The following is a 19,979-nucleotide window of genomic DNA, read 5'->3' on the forward strand; positions in this document are numbered from 1 at the left end:
TCACAAATTACCTTCTGACTCCATGTTATCTCTGAGCCATGGCTGTTACTTGGCAATTATTAGTTCATGTTAATGGATGGCAGGTTAAATTAACTTGTGTAAAATATCACAAAAAGCAACTGAGACCAGATGCAAATATTGATCATTTTACAATTGTTCCCAGATTACATCAGCCTTGTCCCTGAACCGTACTTTCAACCAGCTCAAGAGAAATCATTAAAAGATCCAAAATTAAATACAAATGATAAAACTTGACAGCCAAACAATCAGCACCAGAAAGATCAGTCCAAATAATAAATGTCCAGCTTGCCCTTTAGTTTTTTGCTTTATGTAGACTTAATCAGCATCACATTTTCTATTTTGCACATTTAAAAGCCCAGAAATGGACATCTCTTTTAGGAAGATGCTATAGGTGATATCCTCCCTTAGATTTTCTTTCCAGTAAACAGACTTTGCCAAAAATGGTTCTCCCAACATTAGCACTAATACACTGTTGGTGCACCTCACTACTCCTTCATTGCCAGTTCTCCCCAAGTGCAAACACATACAACCAATTTGAAATTAGCAACAACCCAGCATGATCAACAAAGGAGGATTTAAAACCAGAGGTTAGAACTGAACCCAGAGGAAGAGCTGCCATTTAAATATCTCAGTGCTGAAAATAACACAACTGAACTGAGATTTGTAAATTCCAGCCCACGCCGAGACCTTTCTACAAGAATTAGGGACTTTTAATTTTTGAGCTATAATATGGGGATCTTGTACTAGAGTATATATTTTAAATTGTTTTGTTAAATAGTTAGAATATAAATGACAGAGGACAGGCCATCAACCTGTAATCTTAAAGCTGTGATTAAATTGTCTTCTGGGCTGAGGAGTAAACAATATATCCAAACCTAAATATTCTCTGAATATTATATCCTAACTCCTAAGAGATGTGCCCCTAAGAGAAGAACCATAAGGCACTCAGCTTCTTCCTAAGAAAGGAAAAAGAGGGAAGCATTCCTCGATTTGGTTCTTCACTTACTGCTAGAGCAGCCTGTTGAACAAGAGCAGAATTCTTGTGCTCTTGCATAGAAGACAGAATACTCTTGATTCCCCCCTCTGTGGCAAACAGAGCTCTCCAGTCGTATCTCTGCATCAGGATGTAGATCAACCGCAAACAGGTGACAACCAGGGGCTTTTCCTTGGAGAGACTGGTCAATTCTTCCACCAGCACTTTAATCAGTTTGTCTCTTTGGTTAAGGCCAGAATCGATTTTAAGAGGCAGCTTCTCTCGTGTGCTATCATCCTCCAACATTTTAGTAATGAACTTGAAACCTGCAACCTGCAAACTTGTATCAGAGCTTGACTTCTTCATGATCTCTACTACTTCCCCAATCTTCTCCAAATTAGTCTTGCGTCCAGTCACTTTTGGGCAGTTGAACACTAAGGGAAAAAAAAATTATTTTAGCTCACATCATAACAGAGTTTCAGAGCTTGAGCAACAACTAGCATGACTGTAGCACACCTACAAGGATGAGTTTCACAAATAGCCTGTTTATACCTGCTGCCAACCCAATGCCTAAGGGTATGTAAGCAAAGACAGAATGGGTGACCATCAGGCAGTTAAGGAGGATCAGTCACGTAATGCCAATGACCCCTGGTTTTAGCTCACACTGCAACTAGTATTCAGTGCTGAATAACAGTCCATGGCAGCATGACTGGCTCAGTTGTACAGAAGGCCAGGAGGAAGATTTGGAAAATAATGGAGATGGGGATTCGGTAGTTAATGGACCAGACAGGTATCTTTTAGGCCACAGAGGTGGATCCAAGACTGCATGTTTTCTTCCTGGTGCCAAGATTAAGGACGCCACTGATTGGCCGCACAACATCCTGAGGGAGGAGAGTGAACAGCCAGCAGTTGTGGTCCATGTCAGTACCAATCACAGAGGTAGAAAAGGGATGTGGCCCTATTGTCAGAGATTAGCAGAACTAGGGAATAAACTAGAAAATAGGATCTCAAAGATAGCAACTTCTGGACTACTTTGGTACCACACGGAAGTGAGTATAGAGAAAGGAGAATAGAGCAGACGAATGTGTAGCTGGAGAGGTGATGTGGGAGGGAGGGTTTTAGATTCTTAGATTGAGAGATTGGGACCAAAATCTCAATGAATATTCAATTCTGCTGCTGCTCCACAGCACCTCATGGATGCCCAGTAGAATTGCTAGATCGATTCAAAGTCTATCCCCATTTAACATGACGACAGTGCCACACAAACTCAATGGGAGGGTATGCTCAATGTGAAGGTGGGACTTGGTCTCCACAAGCACTGGTCAGTCCTACCAATACTGTCATTGGCAAATGCATCTGCAGCAGACAGGTTGGTGAGAATGAGGTTTAAGTATGTTTTTCCCTCTTGCTGGTTCCCTCACCACCTGCCACAGACCCAGTCTAGTAGTGATGTCCTTTAGGACCCAGCCAGCTCAGTCTGTGGTGATGCTGCTGAGCCAGTGATGGACATTGAAGTTCCCCCATCCATAATACATTTTGCGTCACTGCCACCCTAATAACGTCTAAATCTAAATGTATGTGAAAGTGAAATGTATATGTAATCTTTATGGATTTCAGTAAGGCGTTTGACAAAGTCCCTCGTGGCAGGTTGGTGAAAAAGGTTAAGACTCATGGGATACAAGGAGAGGTGGCTAGATGGGTTGAGAACTGGCTTGGCCACAGGAGACAGAGGGTAGCAATCAAAGGGTCTTTTTCCAGCTGGAGGTCTGTGACCAGTGGTGTTCCGCAGGGCTCTGTACTGGGACCTCTGCTATTGTGATATATATAAATAATTTGGAAGAAGGTGTAATTGGTGTGATCAGTAAGTTTGCGGACGACACAAAGGTGGCTGGACTTGTGGATAGCGATGAACATTGACGAACAATACAGCAGGATATAGATAGGCTAGAAAGCTGGGCGGAGAAATGGCAGATGGAATTCAATCCAGATAAATGCAAAGTGATGCATTTTGGAAGAACTAATGTAGGGGGGAGTTATACAATAAATGGCAGGACCATCAAGAGTATAGAAACACAAAGGGAACTAGGTGTGCAAGTCCACAAATCCTTGAAGGTGGCAGCACAGGTGGAGAAGGTGGTGAAGAAGGCATATGGCATGCTTGCCTTTAAAAGCTGGAGTCTGATGTTGCAGCTGTATAGAACTCTGGTTAGGCCACATTTGGAGTACTGCGTCCAGTTCTGGTCGCCACACTACCAGCGTACGTGGAGGCTTTGGAGAGAGTGCAGAGAAGGTTTACCAGGATGTTGCCTGGTATGGAGGGTCTTAGCTATGAGGAGAGATTGGGTAAACTGGGGTTGTTCTCCCTGGAAAGATGGAGAATGAGGGGAGACCTAATACAGATGTACAAAATTATGAAGGGTGAACAGTGGGAAGCTTTTTCCTAGGTCAGAGGTGACGATCACAAGGGGTCACAGGCTCAAGGTGAGAGGGGTAAGGTTTAACTCAGATATCAGAGGGACGTTTTTTTACACAGAGGGTGATAGGAGCCTGGAATGCACTGCCAAGTAGGGTGGTGGAGACAGACATGCTGGCATCGTTTAAGACTTACCTGGATAGTCACATGAGCAGACTGGGAATGGAGGGATACAAACGAATTGTCTAGTTGGACCAATGAGCGGCACAGGCTTGGAGGGCCAAAGGGCCTGTTTCCTGTGCTGTACTGTTTTTTGAATTCATAAAGTATGGCAAATAAGATTGGGAAGACACAGATTGCATTGTAAAAATATGATGTTGAGGTGATGAGGGGGATCTGGCTTAAGGAAGGACAAGACAGGGTATAAAATATTCCGGGGTACAAGATGTTCAGAAAACATGGGAAAGGAAGGAAAGGGGAGGGTGGCAGTATTGCTTAAGGAGAGCAGCACAGTGCTGGAGAAAGAAGATGTCCCTGCAAACTCAAGGACAGAATCAATTAGGCTAGAGCTAAGAACAAAAAGGGTGCAATTACATTGCTCACTGTAGTCTACAGACTGCCAACTAGTAAGATCTGCAGCGAAGTTACAGAAAAATGCAAACAGTGCAGAGTCGTTACAGTGGGACTTTAGTTACCCAAACGTGGACTGGGGTAGTGGTAAAGAGGAAGTGGTTCCTAGATTGTGTTCAAAAATATTGAAAGAAAGAAAGAAAGAATGGAAATTACAGGGGTGTTGGCCATAGCCTTCCAATCTCCTCTGGACTCAGAGGAGGTGCCAGCAGACTGGAGAATTGCAAGTAGAACAAAGAAAAGTGTGGCACAGGAATGGGCCCTTTGGCCTGCATCCTTGTTCAAAAACTTTGGAAGGATAAGATCAGCAAGTACAGACCAGTTTAACATCAGCAATCGGCAAGCTTCTAGAAACAATTATTCGGGATAGAATTAGTAGTCACGTGGAAAAATGTGGGTTGATTAAGAGGCGCCAACATGGACTTCTAAAGAGAAAAACTGGAAGTATTGGAAACTGTGAGGAGAATAGTGCAGAACTTCAAAGGGGCATTGATAAGCTGGTGAAGGGGGCAGATAGGTGGCAGATGAAGTTCAATGCAGAGAAACTGAAATGATACATTTTTGGTAGAAGAACATGAAAGATGCTGAGTGTACCTAAATTTGATACGTCACCAGAACCTGATCAGATGCATCCTGGAATGCAGAAGGAAATAAGGGTGGAAATTGCAGAAGCACTGGCCATAATATTTCAGTCCTTCTTAGGCATAAGGTGCCAGAGGATTGGCAAATTGCAAAGTTACACAATTATTCAAAAAGGGGTGTCAGGATATACGCAACAACTACAGTCCAACTGATTTAATATTGGTGGTGGGAAACCTTGAAAAACAATAATCCAGGACAAAATTAACAGTTATTGCAAGGTGATGCATTTTGGTAGGTAAAACTCAGGTGGGAGCTATAAAATAAATGGGTGAACTATCAGGAGCATAGAAATACACAGATCTGGGAATAAAGGTCCACAGATCCTTAAAAGTGGCAGCACAGGTGAAGGTGGTGAAGAAAGCACATGGCATGCTCACCTTCATCTTGGGGCATCGAATATAAAAGTTGGCAAATTATGTTACAATTGTATAAAACGTTGGTTAGGCCACATTTGGAATACTGCATCCCATTCTGGTCACCACACTACCAGAAGGATGTGGAGGCTTTGGAGAGAGTACAGAAAAGGTTTACCAGAATATTGCCTGGTATGGAGGGCATTAGCTATAACGGAGATTAAATAAATTGGGATTGTCCTCCCTAGAAAAACGAAGGTTGAGGGGTGATCTGATAGAAGTTTATAAAGTTATGAGAGATATAGATAGGGAGAACAGTTGGAAGCTTTTTCCCAGGGCAGAAATGGCAATTACAAGGGGGCACAGGTTCAAGTTAAACAAGGAAAGGTTCAATGGAAATGTACGGGGCAAGTTTTGTTATTACACGGTGGTGGGGGCCTGCCAAGTGAAGTGGTTGAGGCAGTTATGTTTTAGCCACATTTAGGATTTGTGTTGATAGACATATGAACAAATGGGGAATAGAGGGATGTAAGCAGTCGGTCTAGATAGGTAAACGCGATCCGCACAGGCTTGGAAGGCCAAAGGGCCTATTCCTGTGCTGCACTGTTCTTTGTTCTTATTTGGATGTGTGGATTAATTAAGGAAAAGTCAGCATAGGTTTGTTAGAGACAATTGTTTAACTAACCAAAAAATCGAGGGTTGATGAGGGTAAATGGTTATTACTGAAAGTAACAGGCAGACTGAGATAGCAATTAATATGGGAGCCATGTTTCACCAATCAGGATAGCATAAAAGCCCATATCCCTGCAGTCATTCTTGTCGATGTTGAATGTATTCACATCTTTCCTGAAGCCTGGTCCCCAGCATCGAAAGAGATGGCAGTTGGCCTCACAGAAGAGAAGGTTGAAAAAGATTTGACCGAGGTGTTCAAAATCAGTGATCTGAACAGAGTAGATAAAACTGCTCCCGTTGATGAAAGAGATGAGAACCAGAGGACACCAATTTGACGTGAATAACAAAAAAACCAAAAGAATAGGAGGTAAAGCTTTTACCCAGCGAGTGTTAGGATCTGGAATTTCCCTCCTGAGTGTCCTGGAGGTCAATTCAATCGCAGTTTTAAAGAGAAAATTAGATTATTGTCTGCATAAAAAGAAAGGTGCTGGACCGTGAGGAATTGGCAGTGGGTAAACTGCAGTGCTAGAGAGCCAGCACAGAGGTTGAATTGCCTCTTTCTGTACTGTAACTACACTATGATTTTGGAAGATTAGCCATACGTAAAGATCATTAGTCAGATCATTAAGTAACTCCTGCAGAGTATAGGAATGCACACAGCAGGCCAAACAGCTGTCCACGCTGAAGCCATTCTATAACTCAATGCGTGGAGTCTTGCTAGAATTTGGCAAAGTGTCAGATCTGGTGAGAAAACTGGCATGGAACTCTCCAGCTCCACTGGCCTCCTCTTCAGATCTTGCCCCTTTAACTGCAAAACAGGGCATGGTTTGCGCCGTCAGTCCAACAGAGCAGGGACCCAGGAACCAGCTTCACTGACATCAGGGCACCATTTTTAAAGGGCACCCCAACCACATAAATAAATACAACTCACCCCCCACCACCAGAGGTACGTGTGGCATTCCCACTCCCCCCTTCCCAACATCACAACCTCCCCCACACTGCGACGTTTCTCACCTCCCCCCAACCACCAATCATTCCCATCATTCTCTGTATCTGCTCCAGGGTACTGCCTGGCCATGTCACTCTCGGTGTGGAGATGCCAGCGTTGGACTGGGGTAAACACAGTAAGAAGTCTCTCAATGCCAGGTTAAAGTCCAACAGGTTTATTTGGTATTAAATGCCCCTAGCTTCGGGGTTTGCCCCTTCGTAAAGCGAGTGGGAATTCTGATCATAAAAGTGCCTTTATACGCACTGTTTGTGATCAGAACTCCCACTCACCCGATGAAGGGCAAACCCCGAAAGCTAGTGGCTTTTACTACCAAATAAACCTGTCGGACTTTAACTCGGTGTTGTGAGACTCCTTACCACGTTGCTCTCCCCAGGGGCAATGCTAACCTTTGCACTCCTGAAGGAATCCCCTCAACAGGTTCAGGTCTTGCTGAATTTGTTGCAAACCTTGCTGGAGTGACGTATGAAAATTGCGCGTGTGGGGCAATCTGGCGAGAGGGGCGTTTCCTTATATGTAAATTTATTAAAACCTATTGAAATCATGATCACAGTGAAACGGGCATGAAGCGAATTACAATCGGCAGCGAGGGGAAGCAAAAAAAGAAATCGGGTATCATGATGTCACCAGCGAGACTTCCAGGTTTTGCTGGATATTGAGCCCCTGTTTGATACAGACACAGCACGGTTTCGTTAAAGGGAAGTCGTGTCTGACAAATTTATTGGAGTTCTATGAGGATGTGTCTAGGCCGGTGGATAGAGGAGAGCCAGTAGATGTGGTGTTTCTTGATTTTCAGAAGGCGTTTGACAAGGTGCCACACAAGAGGTTATTACAGAAGGTCGAGGGACATGGAATTGGGGGTAGGGTGTTAGCGTGGATAGGGGATTGGCTGTCAAATAGGAGGCAGAGAGTGGGGGTCAATGGGTGCTATTCGGATTGGCGATTGGTGACTAGTGGAGTGCCCCAGGGGTCGGTGCTGGGACCTCAGCTGTTTACCGTTTATACAGATGATCTGGAGGGAACCGAGTGTATGGTGTCGAAATTTGCTGATGACACCAAGATTGGTGGAACGGCAAATTGTGCGGAGGGTGTGGAGAGTCTGCAGAAGGATCTAGATAGGCTGGGCGAATGGGCCAGGAACTGGCGAATGGAATTTAATGTTGGCAAGTGTGAAGTTGTCCACTTTGGTAGGAATAATGGTAGGAAGGACTATTACTTACATGGCGAAAAACTGCAGCATGCGACAGTGCAGAGGGACCTCGGGGTCCTTGTGCATGAGTCGCAAAAACCCAGCCTGCAGGTGCAGCAGGTGGTCAGGAAGGCGAATGGGATGCTGGCCTTCATAGCGAGGGGGATTGAATATAAAAGTAGGGAGGTCTTGCTGCAGCTGTACAGGGCACTGGTGAGGCCGCAGCTGCAGTACTGTGTGCAGTTTTGGTCGCCGCACTTACGCAAGGATATTTTGGCCTTGGAGGGAGTGCAGAGGAGGTTTACTAGGCTGATGCCGGAGTTGAGGGGGTTGAGCTATGAGGAGAGGCTGAATAAACTAGGCTTGTACTCGTTAGAGTTTAGAAGAATGAGGGGAGATCTCATTGAGACATATAAGATGATGAATGGGATGGATAGGATAGAGGTGGAGAGGCTCTTTCCGCTCAGAAAGGACAGTAAGACTAGAGGGCACAGCCTCAAGATAAGGAGGGGACAGTTTAGAACAGAGTTGAGGAGGAACTTCTTCACTCAAAGGGTGGTGAATCTCTGGAATTCTCTGCCCGTTGAAGTGGTGGAGGCTGCCTCGCTAAATATATTTAAGACGCGGGTGGGTAGGTTTTTGATAGGCAAGGGGATTAAGGGTTATGGGGAAAGGGCGGGAAAGTGGAACTGAACCATGACAGATCAGCCATGATCTTATTGAATGGCAGGGCAGGCTCGAAGGGCTAGATGGCCTACTCCTGCTCCTATTTCTTATGTTCCCTGCCAGCCAGTAGTCCCGTAGACAGAGTGTGCAGGCTCAAGATCCCTCCCAATAATTCTCAGATTCAATGATATATTATCCAGGGAAAAAGGTGCAAAGAAATTCCAGAATGATCCTTCCTACCAGTGGATATCAGCTGAATTCCAACCATTCTTTCCTAACAATTCAGAACACCACGATGGGGAGGGGTGGAGTGCGGGGAGAAGTGACAGGGAGTCATACTCCACAGTGGCAAGCCTTACAGGGAGAATCTCACTTCACCAAGTCATGACATCAATGCAGTTATTCACATAATAAATGCTATATTACATAAACAACCAATCCAGTGCATTTCATTTTCATTAAAAAGCACCAGGCACTATTATAAATCAGGAGTTTAACCCAACACCCAACCACATTCTGCAGTTCCACTTGGTGCCCAGTGGGCTGTGTCAGCTATCACGTCCTCATCTTAGTTACTCTGGCTCCAAAAAGAAATGAGATCCTGATTCCCACCTGCACCAGATACTCTCACCTTTCAGTTTCTCTTCAAGATCATCCGGTAACTCCAGCTCCTCTATTCTGCCCATCTCTGTTGGTTGCATGGCATCATTTTTGGTTGGAACAGCTGCAGTGCTTGTGAGATCTGCAGAAATATCTTTCTTGGCTTTCTTAGACTGGGAGGCAGATGATCCAGAGGAGATCAAGCTAGTGGTGCCAGGCAGGGAGGTGTAATCAAGGTTAGTTACTGCACTGTTGAGGTTGTCCTGATCAAGCCCTTTCCTCTTCAAGCAGTGTTTAGTATAAACATGGGAGCACTCCAGGTCATTCAGGTAGGCTGATGGGCAAAAGGGATTCAGGAACTGGAGCAGTTTCTGCGCAAGTTCTGCTGGTACAGTCAACTGAATCAACAAACTCTCATCCACTACAGAGATCTGCAGAAGGAAAGCAAAACAGTCAGAGATTAATTTCAGCTAAGTGTCCAACTAATTTTATAATTATAAAAGAAGACATACTGATATTTCTACAATTGTATGCCACTGGCATGATTGTTTTGTTAAATGTAACAGGAAATTCTTTGGTACAGCATTTTATTTGCTCTTCAGGGCCTTAAGTGTGAAAAAAATGGAAATATGCATCCTCTCACAAAAGGGCTGAACATGGCTGGGTTACAGGGTCCATGTTTGACTGCCCATATCCCACAGCTGAATATTCTATTTGTAATATATCACAGTATAGGCTCACTTTAAAAAAAGAATCCAACACAAAACAACATCCTCAGAATGGTGGATAGGATGGGGAAGCATCAGTGGAAAAAGGCAGCATGCACACCATGAAAGACTAAAATGATCACTGTAGCGTGGTGCACTTTTTTCAAAATCGGAATAGTACATTATACCAGGCAAGGCGGTACAGTTGGTTAGCACTGCTGCCTCACAATCCTTGGTTCAATACCAGCCTCAGGTGATTGTCTGTATGAAGTTTGCACATTCTCCTATGTCTGTGTGGGTTTCTTCCAGGTGCTCCAGTTTCCTCCCACACTCCAAAGATCTGAGAGTTAGGTTAATTGGACATGCTAAATTGCCCCAGAGTGGCAGAGGGATTAGCAGGGTAATAATGTGGGGTTAAGGGAACACAGACTGGCTAAGAGGTTATATTGCAGCCGAATTAATGTTACAGACACGTGTTGATACAGCCAAACCTCACACCATCACTCTGTTCTGACCTGATCTTCCAGGTTCTGTCTGATGATATCAACAGCCTCTTGCTGCTGTTTTGGTTCCAACTTCTTGATGAAGAAAAGCACTTCCCACCATTCTGAGCGGCTGAGTGTAGAGGAATCCTCAGAAATGCCCTCTGATAGATAAGGCAGGGAGTACAACCCACCAGGAGGCTTATGGAAAAACATCTGGGCAACTGGAAAGCAACATTTTTTTAAACATGATATGAAACACCCACCAGTTTTTTTAAAAAACAGATTCTCTGAAAATTCTCATTTCACTAGCGTCAGGAATGCTTTCTTTGAAAACCAGCGTTTGAGATAGGTCAATTCAATTATGAAGGGAACGCAACAATAATTCAAGGTGACATGCTCAGTGTGCAAATATGGAGGAACACAAAGAATAAATCTGAAACAAGACTGATAGGCTGACAGAATTGTGTCAGAGAGTACCCAGAGAGTAACAGAGATCCAGAATAAGCAGACCAATAAAACATACAGGGTGGATTGGTTTCAAACAGCAACTTGTTTCAGAGGTGAGAATGGTATGGAAAATGAACTTACACTAATACAATGTTTAACCAATATTTTAGACATCTCAAGCAGTTTCGCATCCAGTGAATTTTTTTTTGCAGTGACCATTATCTAGGCAAACTTGAGAATTAACTTGCACACTGAATATTCGGTTACCATTCAATTCTGGGCACCATGCTTTAAGTAGTGCTATGGCGGTATGTTAGAGAAGTTGCAGAAAAGGTTGACAAGAATAGTACCAGGGATAAGGAACTTCAGTGCCATGAACGTTTTGGAGAATCTGGGCTGTTCCCCTCAGAAAAGAGAAGCCGAGGAGAGATTTGATAGCAGTGTTGACACTCATTAGATCTGGACAGGATAAATAGACACAAACTGGTCCCATTGGTGGGAGAATCAAAACACAAGAGAAACCAATTTAAGGTAATTTGGCAAAAACAACATTTTTAAAGCACAGCAAGTGTTTAGGGTGTGCAACGTGCTGCCTGAGAGCTTGGTAGAGGCTGGTATAATCATGGTTTTCAAAAGTCAAATATTCTATGTCATCAGGATCCCCACAAGCTGCCAACAGTTGGGGATCTGAAGCCTGTATTGTGCAAATCTAAAAATAAATCTTATCTGCTGTTTCTAGTAAACCTTCACGAGCCTCCTAAACAGAATTGGTCTCTGCACTCCTGCAACCTCTGACAACACATTATATCTCTTTCTTGCCTTGACTCTACTCTTTTGACTTATCACACCTTCTCAAATTTGATCCCTCAAATCACTGTTTAGTTTAAAACCTTCTGAGCCCCATAATCCCACTGCTCCTATTGCTTTGTGAATGAAGAGGCCACCCAGTGTTAGAACAGCCCATGAGTCACCCCACCCCATACCAGCTGTGGAATAGCAATCGAGATTTTACAATTACCCATGTGATCCTGGACTGGGGAGGGATAAAATTAGTCAGTTCCAGTGCCTTATGTTTAGTCAATGATTCCTGCTGCAGCTACATTCACAGTTAATGCCCAGTGAGAACAAGAGCAGTTTGTTGCATTTCCCTTCAAACTTCAATCACCTCCGAGCACAATCTCTCTGGCTCTCATAAGACTTGGCTACTTACGCAAGTGCTGCAGATCCCCTTGGGACACTAGCTCATGTCCTATCAGGTTTTATTTGTTCACACAGTTACCTGTTGTCAGTTTAAGGTTTTCAGCCAGTGAAGAAGCTTTCTCCTGCGATTCCTTCTCCACCTGCCCGCTTGATCCATCCCCAATGATCTCAATCATGTGCCAGTGCACCCAATATGTTCTGTTCAACTGGTGCCAGAAAACCTAAAAATGACGAGGAATACAGATTAATAAACTGAGAACCAAGGTCCAGTCATTTCCCCTCCCCCCTGCCCCCTCATGCCCTCTCACCACACAATCAGAGAATGGTAAATGGAATTTAATGTTGGCAAGTGCGAGGTGGTCCACTTTGGTAGGAATAATGGTAGGAAGGACTATTACTTACGTGGAGAAAAACTGCAGCAGGCGACGGTGCAGAGGGACCTCGGGGTCCTTGTGCATGAGTCGCAAAAACCCAGCTTGCAGGTGCAGCAGGTGGTCAGGAAGGCGAATGGGATGCTGGCCTTCATAGCGAGGGGGATTGAATATAAAAGTAGGGAGGTCTTGCTGCGGCTGTATAGGGCATTGGTGAGGCCGCAGCTGGAGTACTGTGTGCAGTTTTGGGCGCCGTACTTACGCAAGGATATTTTGGCCTTGGAGGGAGTGCAGAGGAGGTTTACTAGGCTGATGCCGGAGTTGAGGGGGTTGAACTATGAGGAGAGGCTGAATAAATTAGGCTTGTACTCGTTAGAGTTTAGAAGAATGAGGGGAGATCTCATTGAGACATATAAGATGATGAATGGGATGGATAGGATAGAGGTCGAGAGACTCTTCCCGCTCAGGAAGGATAGTAGGACTAGGGGGCACAGCCTCAAGATAAAGGGGGGGGGGTTTAGAACGGAGTTGAGGAGGAACTTCTTCACTCAAAGGGTGGTGAATCTCTGGAATTCTCTGCCCGTTGAAGTGGTGGAGGCTGCCTCGCTAAATATTTTTAAGACGCGGGTTGATGGGTTTTTGATAAGAGAGGGGATTAAGGGTTATGGGGAGAGGGCGGGAATGTGGAACTGAGCCAAGACAGATCAGCCATGATCTTACTGAATGGCGGGGCAGGCTCGAAGGGCTAGTTGGCCTACTCCTGCTCCTATTTCTTATGTTCTTATTATGTAAAACGGTTGGACCATCAGGACAGAAAAATAAGAAAATGGGACCTTGGAACCCATTTTCTTAGCCTCACACTAAGGTTACCTGCATTAGAATGGTGCTAAGTATAACCTTCCTGTTTATAATGACTTCTCTGCATAAGCTGGCACTGCACTACAGTCCACCCAGGTGGCATGGGATTTTCACAGTAACTTCACTGCAGTGTTAATGTAAGCCCACTTGTGACACTAATAAATAAACTTTAAAATTTTAAACTCAAATCCAATGGCTACCTTCATTAAGACACGCAGCATTTTGCCAGTCACTTTGATTCAGTGCTTGGATCTCAGTCCAAAAGCTCAAGATCTGTTGTTACAATGTAGTAACTACTACAGACTATCCATTTGTGCACACAAGATTAATAACGAAAAATTAAAACTAAATAAGGCACTTCATCGATTTACTGGTACAAAGCAGCCATTCACAGATAAAAAATTTTTACAAATTAATTCCTCCTCTTTTAGTTAACTATCCTCCTGTTTCACGATACATACTCAAATGCACTATATCTGAGATATTTTCCAAACTCATTATCTTAAGACATCTAATGCAGCCCAGTCAGTGTCACCTATTTCATAAGAACAAATAAACACAATTCAATCTGCAGTGATCATCTGCCATATGATTGTGTCAGCCAGCTGGATTCCTCACAAGTAGTGACTGTACCCACTTCCAGTGCCACCACTGGGACCCGAAGCAGGTTGAAATATTTCAACCCAGAGTATGTACGGGTCCAGCAGAAACGGCGACTAAAGGGTTAGTTTGAAGAAGCTGAGCTGGTTCTCCGTGGACCAAAGGATATTGAGGGGAGATTTTACAGAGGTGCACAGAAACAAGGGAAACGTTTATTGATTATGATAGGTTTAATACAATGGAGAAAGAAAAGTGGTTCCCATTTATTGATGTTGCAAGGGATAAGGAGCCCAGATTTAAGATTTTAGGCTAAGAGAAGCAAGTGGAATGTGACTCAGGATTTTATTTATGCAGCAAGTGATAATGACTTGGAAACTTGTTGCCTGAGGGCAATGCAAACAGACACTGAGTGACTGCAAAAGGAAACAGAGTTATTGAATTTTACAGCACATAAAGAGACCTTCAGCCATCATGAATGCGCCAGCCATCAGGCACATTTTCTAGCCTTGGTCTGTAGCCTTGCATGTAATGGCGTTTCAGGTGCTCATCTAATTGCTTCTTAAATATTGTGAGGGTTCCCACCTCTATCACCCTTTCAGGCAGTGAGTCCCACGTTTTTTTAAATTTGATTTGTCACATGTATTAGTATACAGAGAAGTATTGTTTCTTGCATGCCATACAGACAAAGCAAACTGTTCATAGAGGAGGAAAGGAGAGGGTGCAGAATGTAGTGTTACAGTCATAGTTAGGGTGTCAAGAAAGATCAACTTAATATAAGGTAACACAATTCAAAAGTCCGATGGCAGTGGGGAAGCTGTTCTTGATTCAGTTGGTACATGGCCTCAAGACTTTTGTGTATTTTTTCTGACCGAAGGTGGAAGAGAGAATGTCCAGGGTGCATAGGGTCATTAATTATGCTGGCTGCTTTGCCGAGACAGCAGGAAGTGTAAACAGAGTCAACGGATGGGAGGCTGGTTTGCGTGATGGATTGGGCTACATTCAAAAGCCTTTCTAATTTCTTGTGGGTCTTGGGCAGAGCAGGAGCCATATCAAGCTGTGATACAATGAGAAAGAATGCTTTCTGTGGTCCATCTGTAAAAGTTAGTGAAAGTTGTAATGGATGTTCCCACCAGTCTTCGAGTGAAAAGGCGAAAAGGAGAAGAAATGGTACAGAAATGGCACCTGGATACATTCACGGCAGGTGTTGGAATTTGAATTCAATAAAGTAAAATCTGGAATTAAGAACCTACTGATGGCCATGAAACCATTGTTGACTGTTGGAAAAACCCATCAGAGTGTAGTGGGTACCTGGACAACGCTGCCAGAGGTGGTGGTGGAAGTAGACACAAGCAGCAACATTTAAGCAGTACCTGGATGGGTACCTGAATGGGGAGCGAATGGAGAGACAGACTAAGTAAGGGCAGAAGTTTTTTTTTAGTTTATAAAGAACAAGAACAAAGAAAAGTACAGCACAGGAACAGGCCCTTCGACTCTCAAGCCTGCAGCGATCATGACCGCCTTAAATAAAAAAAACACTTTCTGCCCTTACTCAGTCCATATCCCTGTTTCGTCCCTATTCACGAAGAAACAAAGAACAAGAACAAAGGAAAGTAGTTTTAGGGGAGAAAAAAACTTGAGGATATGGGTTAAGGGTGAAGGGGGAGAAAGTTTAAAGGGAATATTAGTGGGGGCTTTTTCACACAGAGTGGTGGGAGTGTGAAATGAGCTGCCAGATGAAGTGGTGAAAGTGCTTCTAACATTTAAGAAAAACTTGGACAGGTATATGGATGAAAGGGGAGTGGAGGGATATGGTCCAGGTGCAGATCAGTGGGACTAGGCAGAAAAATGGTTTGACACAGACAAGGCCAAAAGGCCTCTTTCTAAGCTGTAATGTTCTAGTTGAGGTATCATGATCAGCACACACTTCAAGGGCCAAAGGGCCTATTTCTGTGTTGTACTCTTCTTTGATCTTTGTTCTCTTAGTTCATTAATGTACTTCAGGTAAGGAAATCTCCAGTCCTTACCTGGTCTGGCCTACATGTGACCCCATCCACAGCAATGTGGTTGACTCTCAGGAGCAACTAGGGATAGGCAATAAATGCTGGCCAGCCCATAACGCACATGTCCCACAAATAAAAAGCATGCACAATGGCTTCAGCTGTCATAACAAAAACTTCAACTAGATTGACACCCTCATGTCCAAGCTTACACCCAGAACCAACACAAAAAAGACTAGAGCCCTGGTTCTTCACCATATTGACAAACAAATTTGCCAACAGGACATTTTTCAAAAAAACAAAAATGTCACGAGGAAAAACTCTGAGGCATTTCTCAGGCATGGTGAGAATTAGAACAAAGTAAAACAAAGGTTGTCTTTGATCTGAATGTGGAGCAAAATTCTATGAGAGATAAACGCCAGAGCTGTAAGTGCAGATAGTACAGCGACAGCACGCCTGAGATTCTTCAACTTCTCAAGACTTCTTTTATTCATTCATGTGATGCCTTGAATTGAGTGGCTTGTTCCACCATTTCAGAGGGCAGTTAAGGGTCAACCAATTGCAATCGATAATGGTTTCTTTTAATTCCAGATTCTTACTGAATTCAAATCAAGACATTAGCGGATAGTGTGACCTGATTTTTATTCTTTCAGATGCTGATGAACCAACTGCATATTTTCAGAATTTAGTACAATCCATTATTTTTCTAATTTAATTCAGAGTTGCACTGCATCAAAGTAGCACACACAAAATACATTAAGCACTTCCTTACCTGTACAGGAGGAGTTCCATCATTGCTGTATCTAAACTCCCCTTCATCTCCACAACTGACTTGTTCATAATCCTCCAACATTTTTACAGTCATGCCTGCTTTTAGATTCTCTTGTATATATTCCACATAACTGCTGCGGCTGGCAAAGTTTGAGCGTGTTTTGTAAGTAGTGGCTGTTTTTTTCCGTGGCTGTGGTATCAGTAAGTTACTGGTCGCCATACTCCTTGGCTGGAATATTGATTTAACGTTCCTGGGCAGCTCTTCTCCTGTTGATCCCATTACACGATCAGGATCTTTGTTCCGGTCCCAGCCCATGACACGAACTAATTCCGAAATCAGGTTTGCCATTGCCATGGTGAATTCAAACTCACGCAGCAGTCGCGTCGGCTCTGGTATGTGCAAGGCAGTGCAATCCTGGCGCTCTCCACTTGCATCTTGCCCACTATTATTCAACTTGTCCATCAACGAGGTGACACACAGATAACGTTTTACCAATGAAAATAAGAGTTTTCCTGGGATCTGAAATGAAAAAGACAGAGAGGGGGAATTACAATCCACACATGGTTAATGCTGCATTTCAGTGTTGTGGTATTTGGCCTATTTATATGGTGCTCCTGGTGCCAGAGCACCAAGAGCAGAAGATACAATGACACCTGTTTGAAATGAGATGCAATTTCCATTCCTGGCCACAAACATGGTGAATATTTGGCTCTCACGTCGATGACAATTTGATGCAGTGCACAGAATGAAGTAAAGCACAAATCACTTCACTAAAATTAATCTAACAGGTGTCCAGCTTAAACCATAGAATACATTAAATCCGTACAATGCAGAAAGATGCCATTCAACCATAGAGAATGCACCAACTCTCTGAAAGAGCATCCCACCCAGGCCTTCCCCTCAGCTCTACCCCTGTAACCACACACATTTACCAATGCTAAATCACTTAACCCGCACATTTTTGGACTGTGGGAAGCTATCAGAAGAGGGCTAAATGCAACCCAGTTTCAAGGCAGCCAGGTGATTTTGGTTAGCCCAGTTTCAGTGCACAGGTAAGGTCAGAAATATGTCTGGAATAACAAATATGGAACTGCAGGGAAGGCAAAGATAGATTTGAACTTGAAGTTAAAATGGGACCATTCTAAGGGGGAGTAATCTGTATGGATTAATACCCGTTTAAAGGGTGGGGAAAAGGCATCCAAAGCGGAAGAGGTACTTAAGTGTCTTGCCAACGCAGGACTCAAAGCCTAAGCTGTAGCAGGATTGAGCTTACAGTAACAGTTTACAGGCTTACGGACAAAGTTTTCCTCCTCGCAGGTGAAAATACAGAGTGGATTGAGATGAAAGACTGCAGGAGGAGGGGAGTTTTCGATCAAATAGTTGATGGTGATACTCTCTGAGGTAGAGGGGTCAAAGATGCAGAGTTGTCTGTGAATATCGAGTAGAGACTTTCAGAGCGCGGTTTTGAAAAAATAGAGGGCAAACGGAGCCAGTTGTACTCCATGGAGCCAGGGGATGATTGATAAAGTGCCTACAATGTCAAAATACTCAAATTCTTTAGCATTAACAATGCTGATTATGTGCAGTGTTTACCTTATAACTTTCAAAACATCTTCACTATTTTTCTCTCATTCCACGTAAATAAAGCAGCAGCAAGAAGTGTTTGGTAGTGGGGTAGAAACATAGAAAAAAGGAGCAGGAGGCCATTTGGCCCTTTGCCAGCTCTCCCATTCATTATGATCATGGCTGATCATCCAACTCAACAGTCTGATCCTCCATCCCCCCCGCACCCCATGTCCTTTGATCCCGTTTGCCACAAGAGCTATACTTAACTCATTCCTGAAAACATTCAATGTTTTGGCCTCAACTACTTTCTGTGCTAGTGAATTCCAGACTTCCATCACTCTTTGATGAAGAAATGTCCTCTCATCTCAATCCTAAAAAGTTTACCCCATATCCTCGGACATGACCCTGGTTCTGGACACCCCCACCATAAGGAACATAATTTCTGAATCTAACCTGTCAAGTCTTGTTATAATTATCCTTCTCCTCTTTTCTGGACAATGATTTAAATGCAAGTCTTTTTCTTTGGAAAATGCTTTAATTGCAATAACTGGGCATGTTATGTTATGGAGTTGGAATTACCTGAGGAAGATGAATTCCTTCAAATGAAATTCCATGTTCTTCAGAAGAAGTGGTTTCTGCAAACAATTCCAAAAGCGTGTAACGATTGTCAAAATCCATGTGCTGTTCAATCCCATCCTGCTGGCTCAGTGAGAGCAGAACATATGCCCGGCTACCTGCAACAGAACAGAACACTTCAAAACAAGAGTCCAAAGCCATTCCAAATTTATAAACTATTACTAAGCTTGTTATGGACAAGGAAATAAGCAAGATGCAAAAAAAGTTTTGGATTAGGGGAGAGTGGATTTTAGTAAAATAAGACAGGGTCTGACCAAGGTACACTAGGAACAGCTACTAACACGAAAATCTACAGAAGAGCAGTGGGGAAGGAGGGGGGTCATTCAAGAAGTAGATGGGGGAAAGAATAGGGCCCATTAGGGACTAAGGGGCCAATCTGTGGATGGAGCCAGAGGACATTGTTAGAGTGCTGAAAGAACACTTCACATCCAGCTTCACCTAAGAAAATGAGAATGATGGTATGGAATTCAGGGAGAGAGAAGTTCTTAAGCAAATTAACATAAGGAAGGGCAAGGTATTGGAGGAGTTGGCACCCTTAAAAATGGATAAATCTCCAAGTCCAGATGAATTGTGTCTGTGGGAGGCAAGGGAGCAGATTGATTGCAGGGGCTCTGGCCCAATTTTCAATTCCTTTTTGGCCACGGGGGAGGTGCCACTTGACTGGAGAACAGCTACTGTAGTTCCACTATTTAAGATAGTTTTTGAGACAAATCAGGGAACTACAGACCAGTAAGCCTCAGGAGTGGTAGGAAACCATTAGATAAACCTCTGAAGGAGAACATCTATCTCCACTTGGAAAGGCAAAGCTTAATCAGAGATAGCATGGCTTCATCAGAGAGAAGTCATGCATAACAAATTTGATTGAGTTTTTTGAGATGACCAGGTGTGTAGACGAGGATAGTGCAGTTGATGTAGTTTATATGGATTTCAGCAAAGCCTTTGACCAGGTCCCACGTGGGAGACTTGTAAAGAAGATAAATTCACGTGGGATACAAGGTAATTTAGTACAAGATTGGCTCAGTTGTTGGAGATAGAGGGTGATGACAGAAGGCTACTTCAGTGACTGGAAGCCAGTGTCCAGTGACATACCACAGGCATCTGTGTTGGGCCAACTATTATTTGTTATTGATATAAATGACATAGATGATTATGTTGGGGTAGGATTAATGAATTTA

The 19,979-nt window shown here is 43.6% G+C and overlaps 1 protein-coding gene across 2 annotated transcripts in view; it reads right to left on the reverse strand.

The window, feature by feature from the left end:
- The window catches only part of cul9 (cullin 9), a 230,272-nt gene that overhangs the window by 159,571 nt on the left and 50,722 nt on the right, over nucleotides 1–19,979 (reverse strand). For both annotated transcript variants that reach the window (XM_080193074.1, XM_080193073.1), the window contains exons 3-8: nucleotides 18,748–18,902; nucleotides 16,603–17,121; nucleotides 12,084–12,225; nucleotides 10,388–10,578; nucleotides 9,197–9,596; nucleotides 1,028–1,428 (exon numbers count right to left, since the gene is read on the reverse strand). In XM_080193074.1, the coding sequence (XP_080049200.1) occupies nucleotides 1,028–1,428; nucleotides 9,197–9,596; nucleotides 10,388–10,578; nucleotides 12,084–12,225; nucleotides 16,603–17,121; nucleotides 18,748–18,902 (1,808 nt within the window). The remainder of the gene's footprint in view (nucleotides 1–1,027; nucleotides 1,429–9,196; nucleotides 9,597–10,387; nucleotides 10,579–12,083; nucleotides 12,226–16,602; nucleotides 17,122–18,747; nucleotides 18,903–19,979) is intronic.

This window comes from Carcharhinus amblyrhynchos, chromosome 7, assembly GCF_965287045.1.
Source record: "Carcharhinus amblyrhynchos chromosome 7, sCarAmb.v2.hapA, whole genome shotgun sequence".
NCBI lineage: Eukaryota > Metazoa > Chordata > Chondrichthyes > Carcharhiniformes > Carcharhinidae > Carcharhinus > Carcharhinus amblyrhynchos.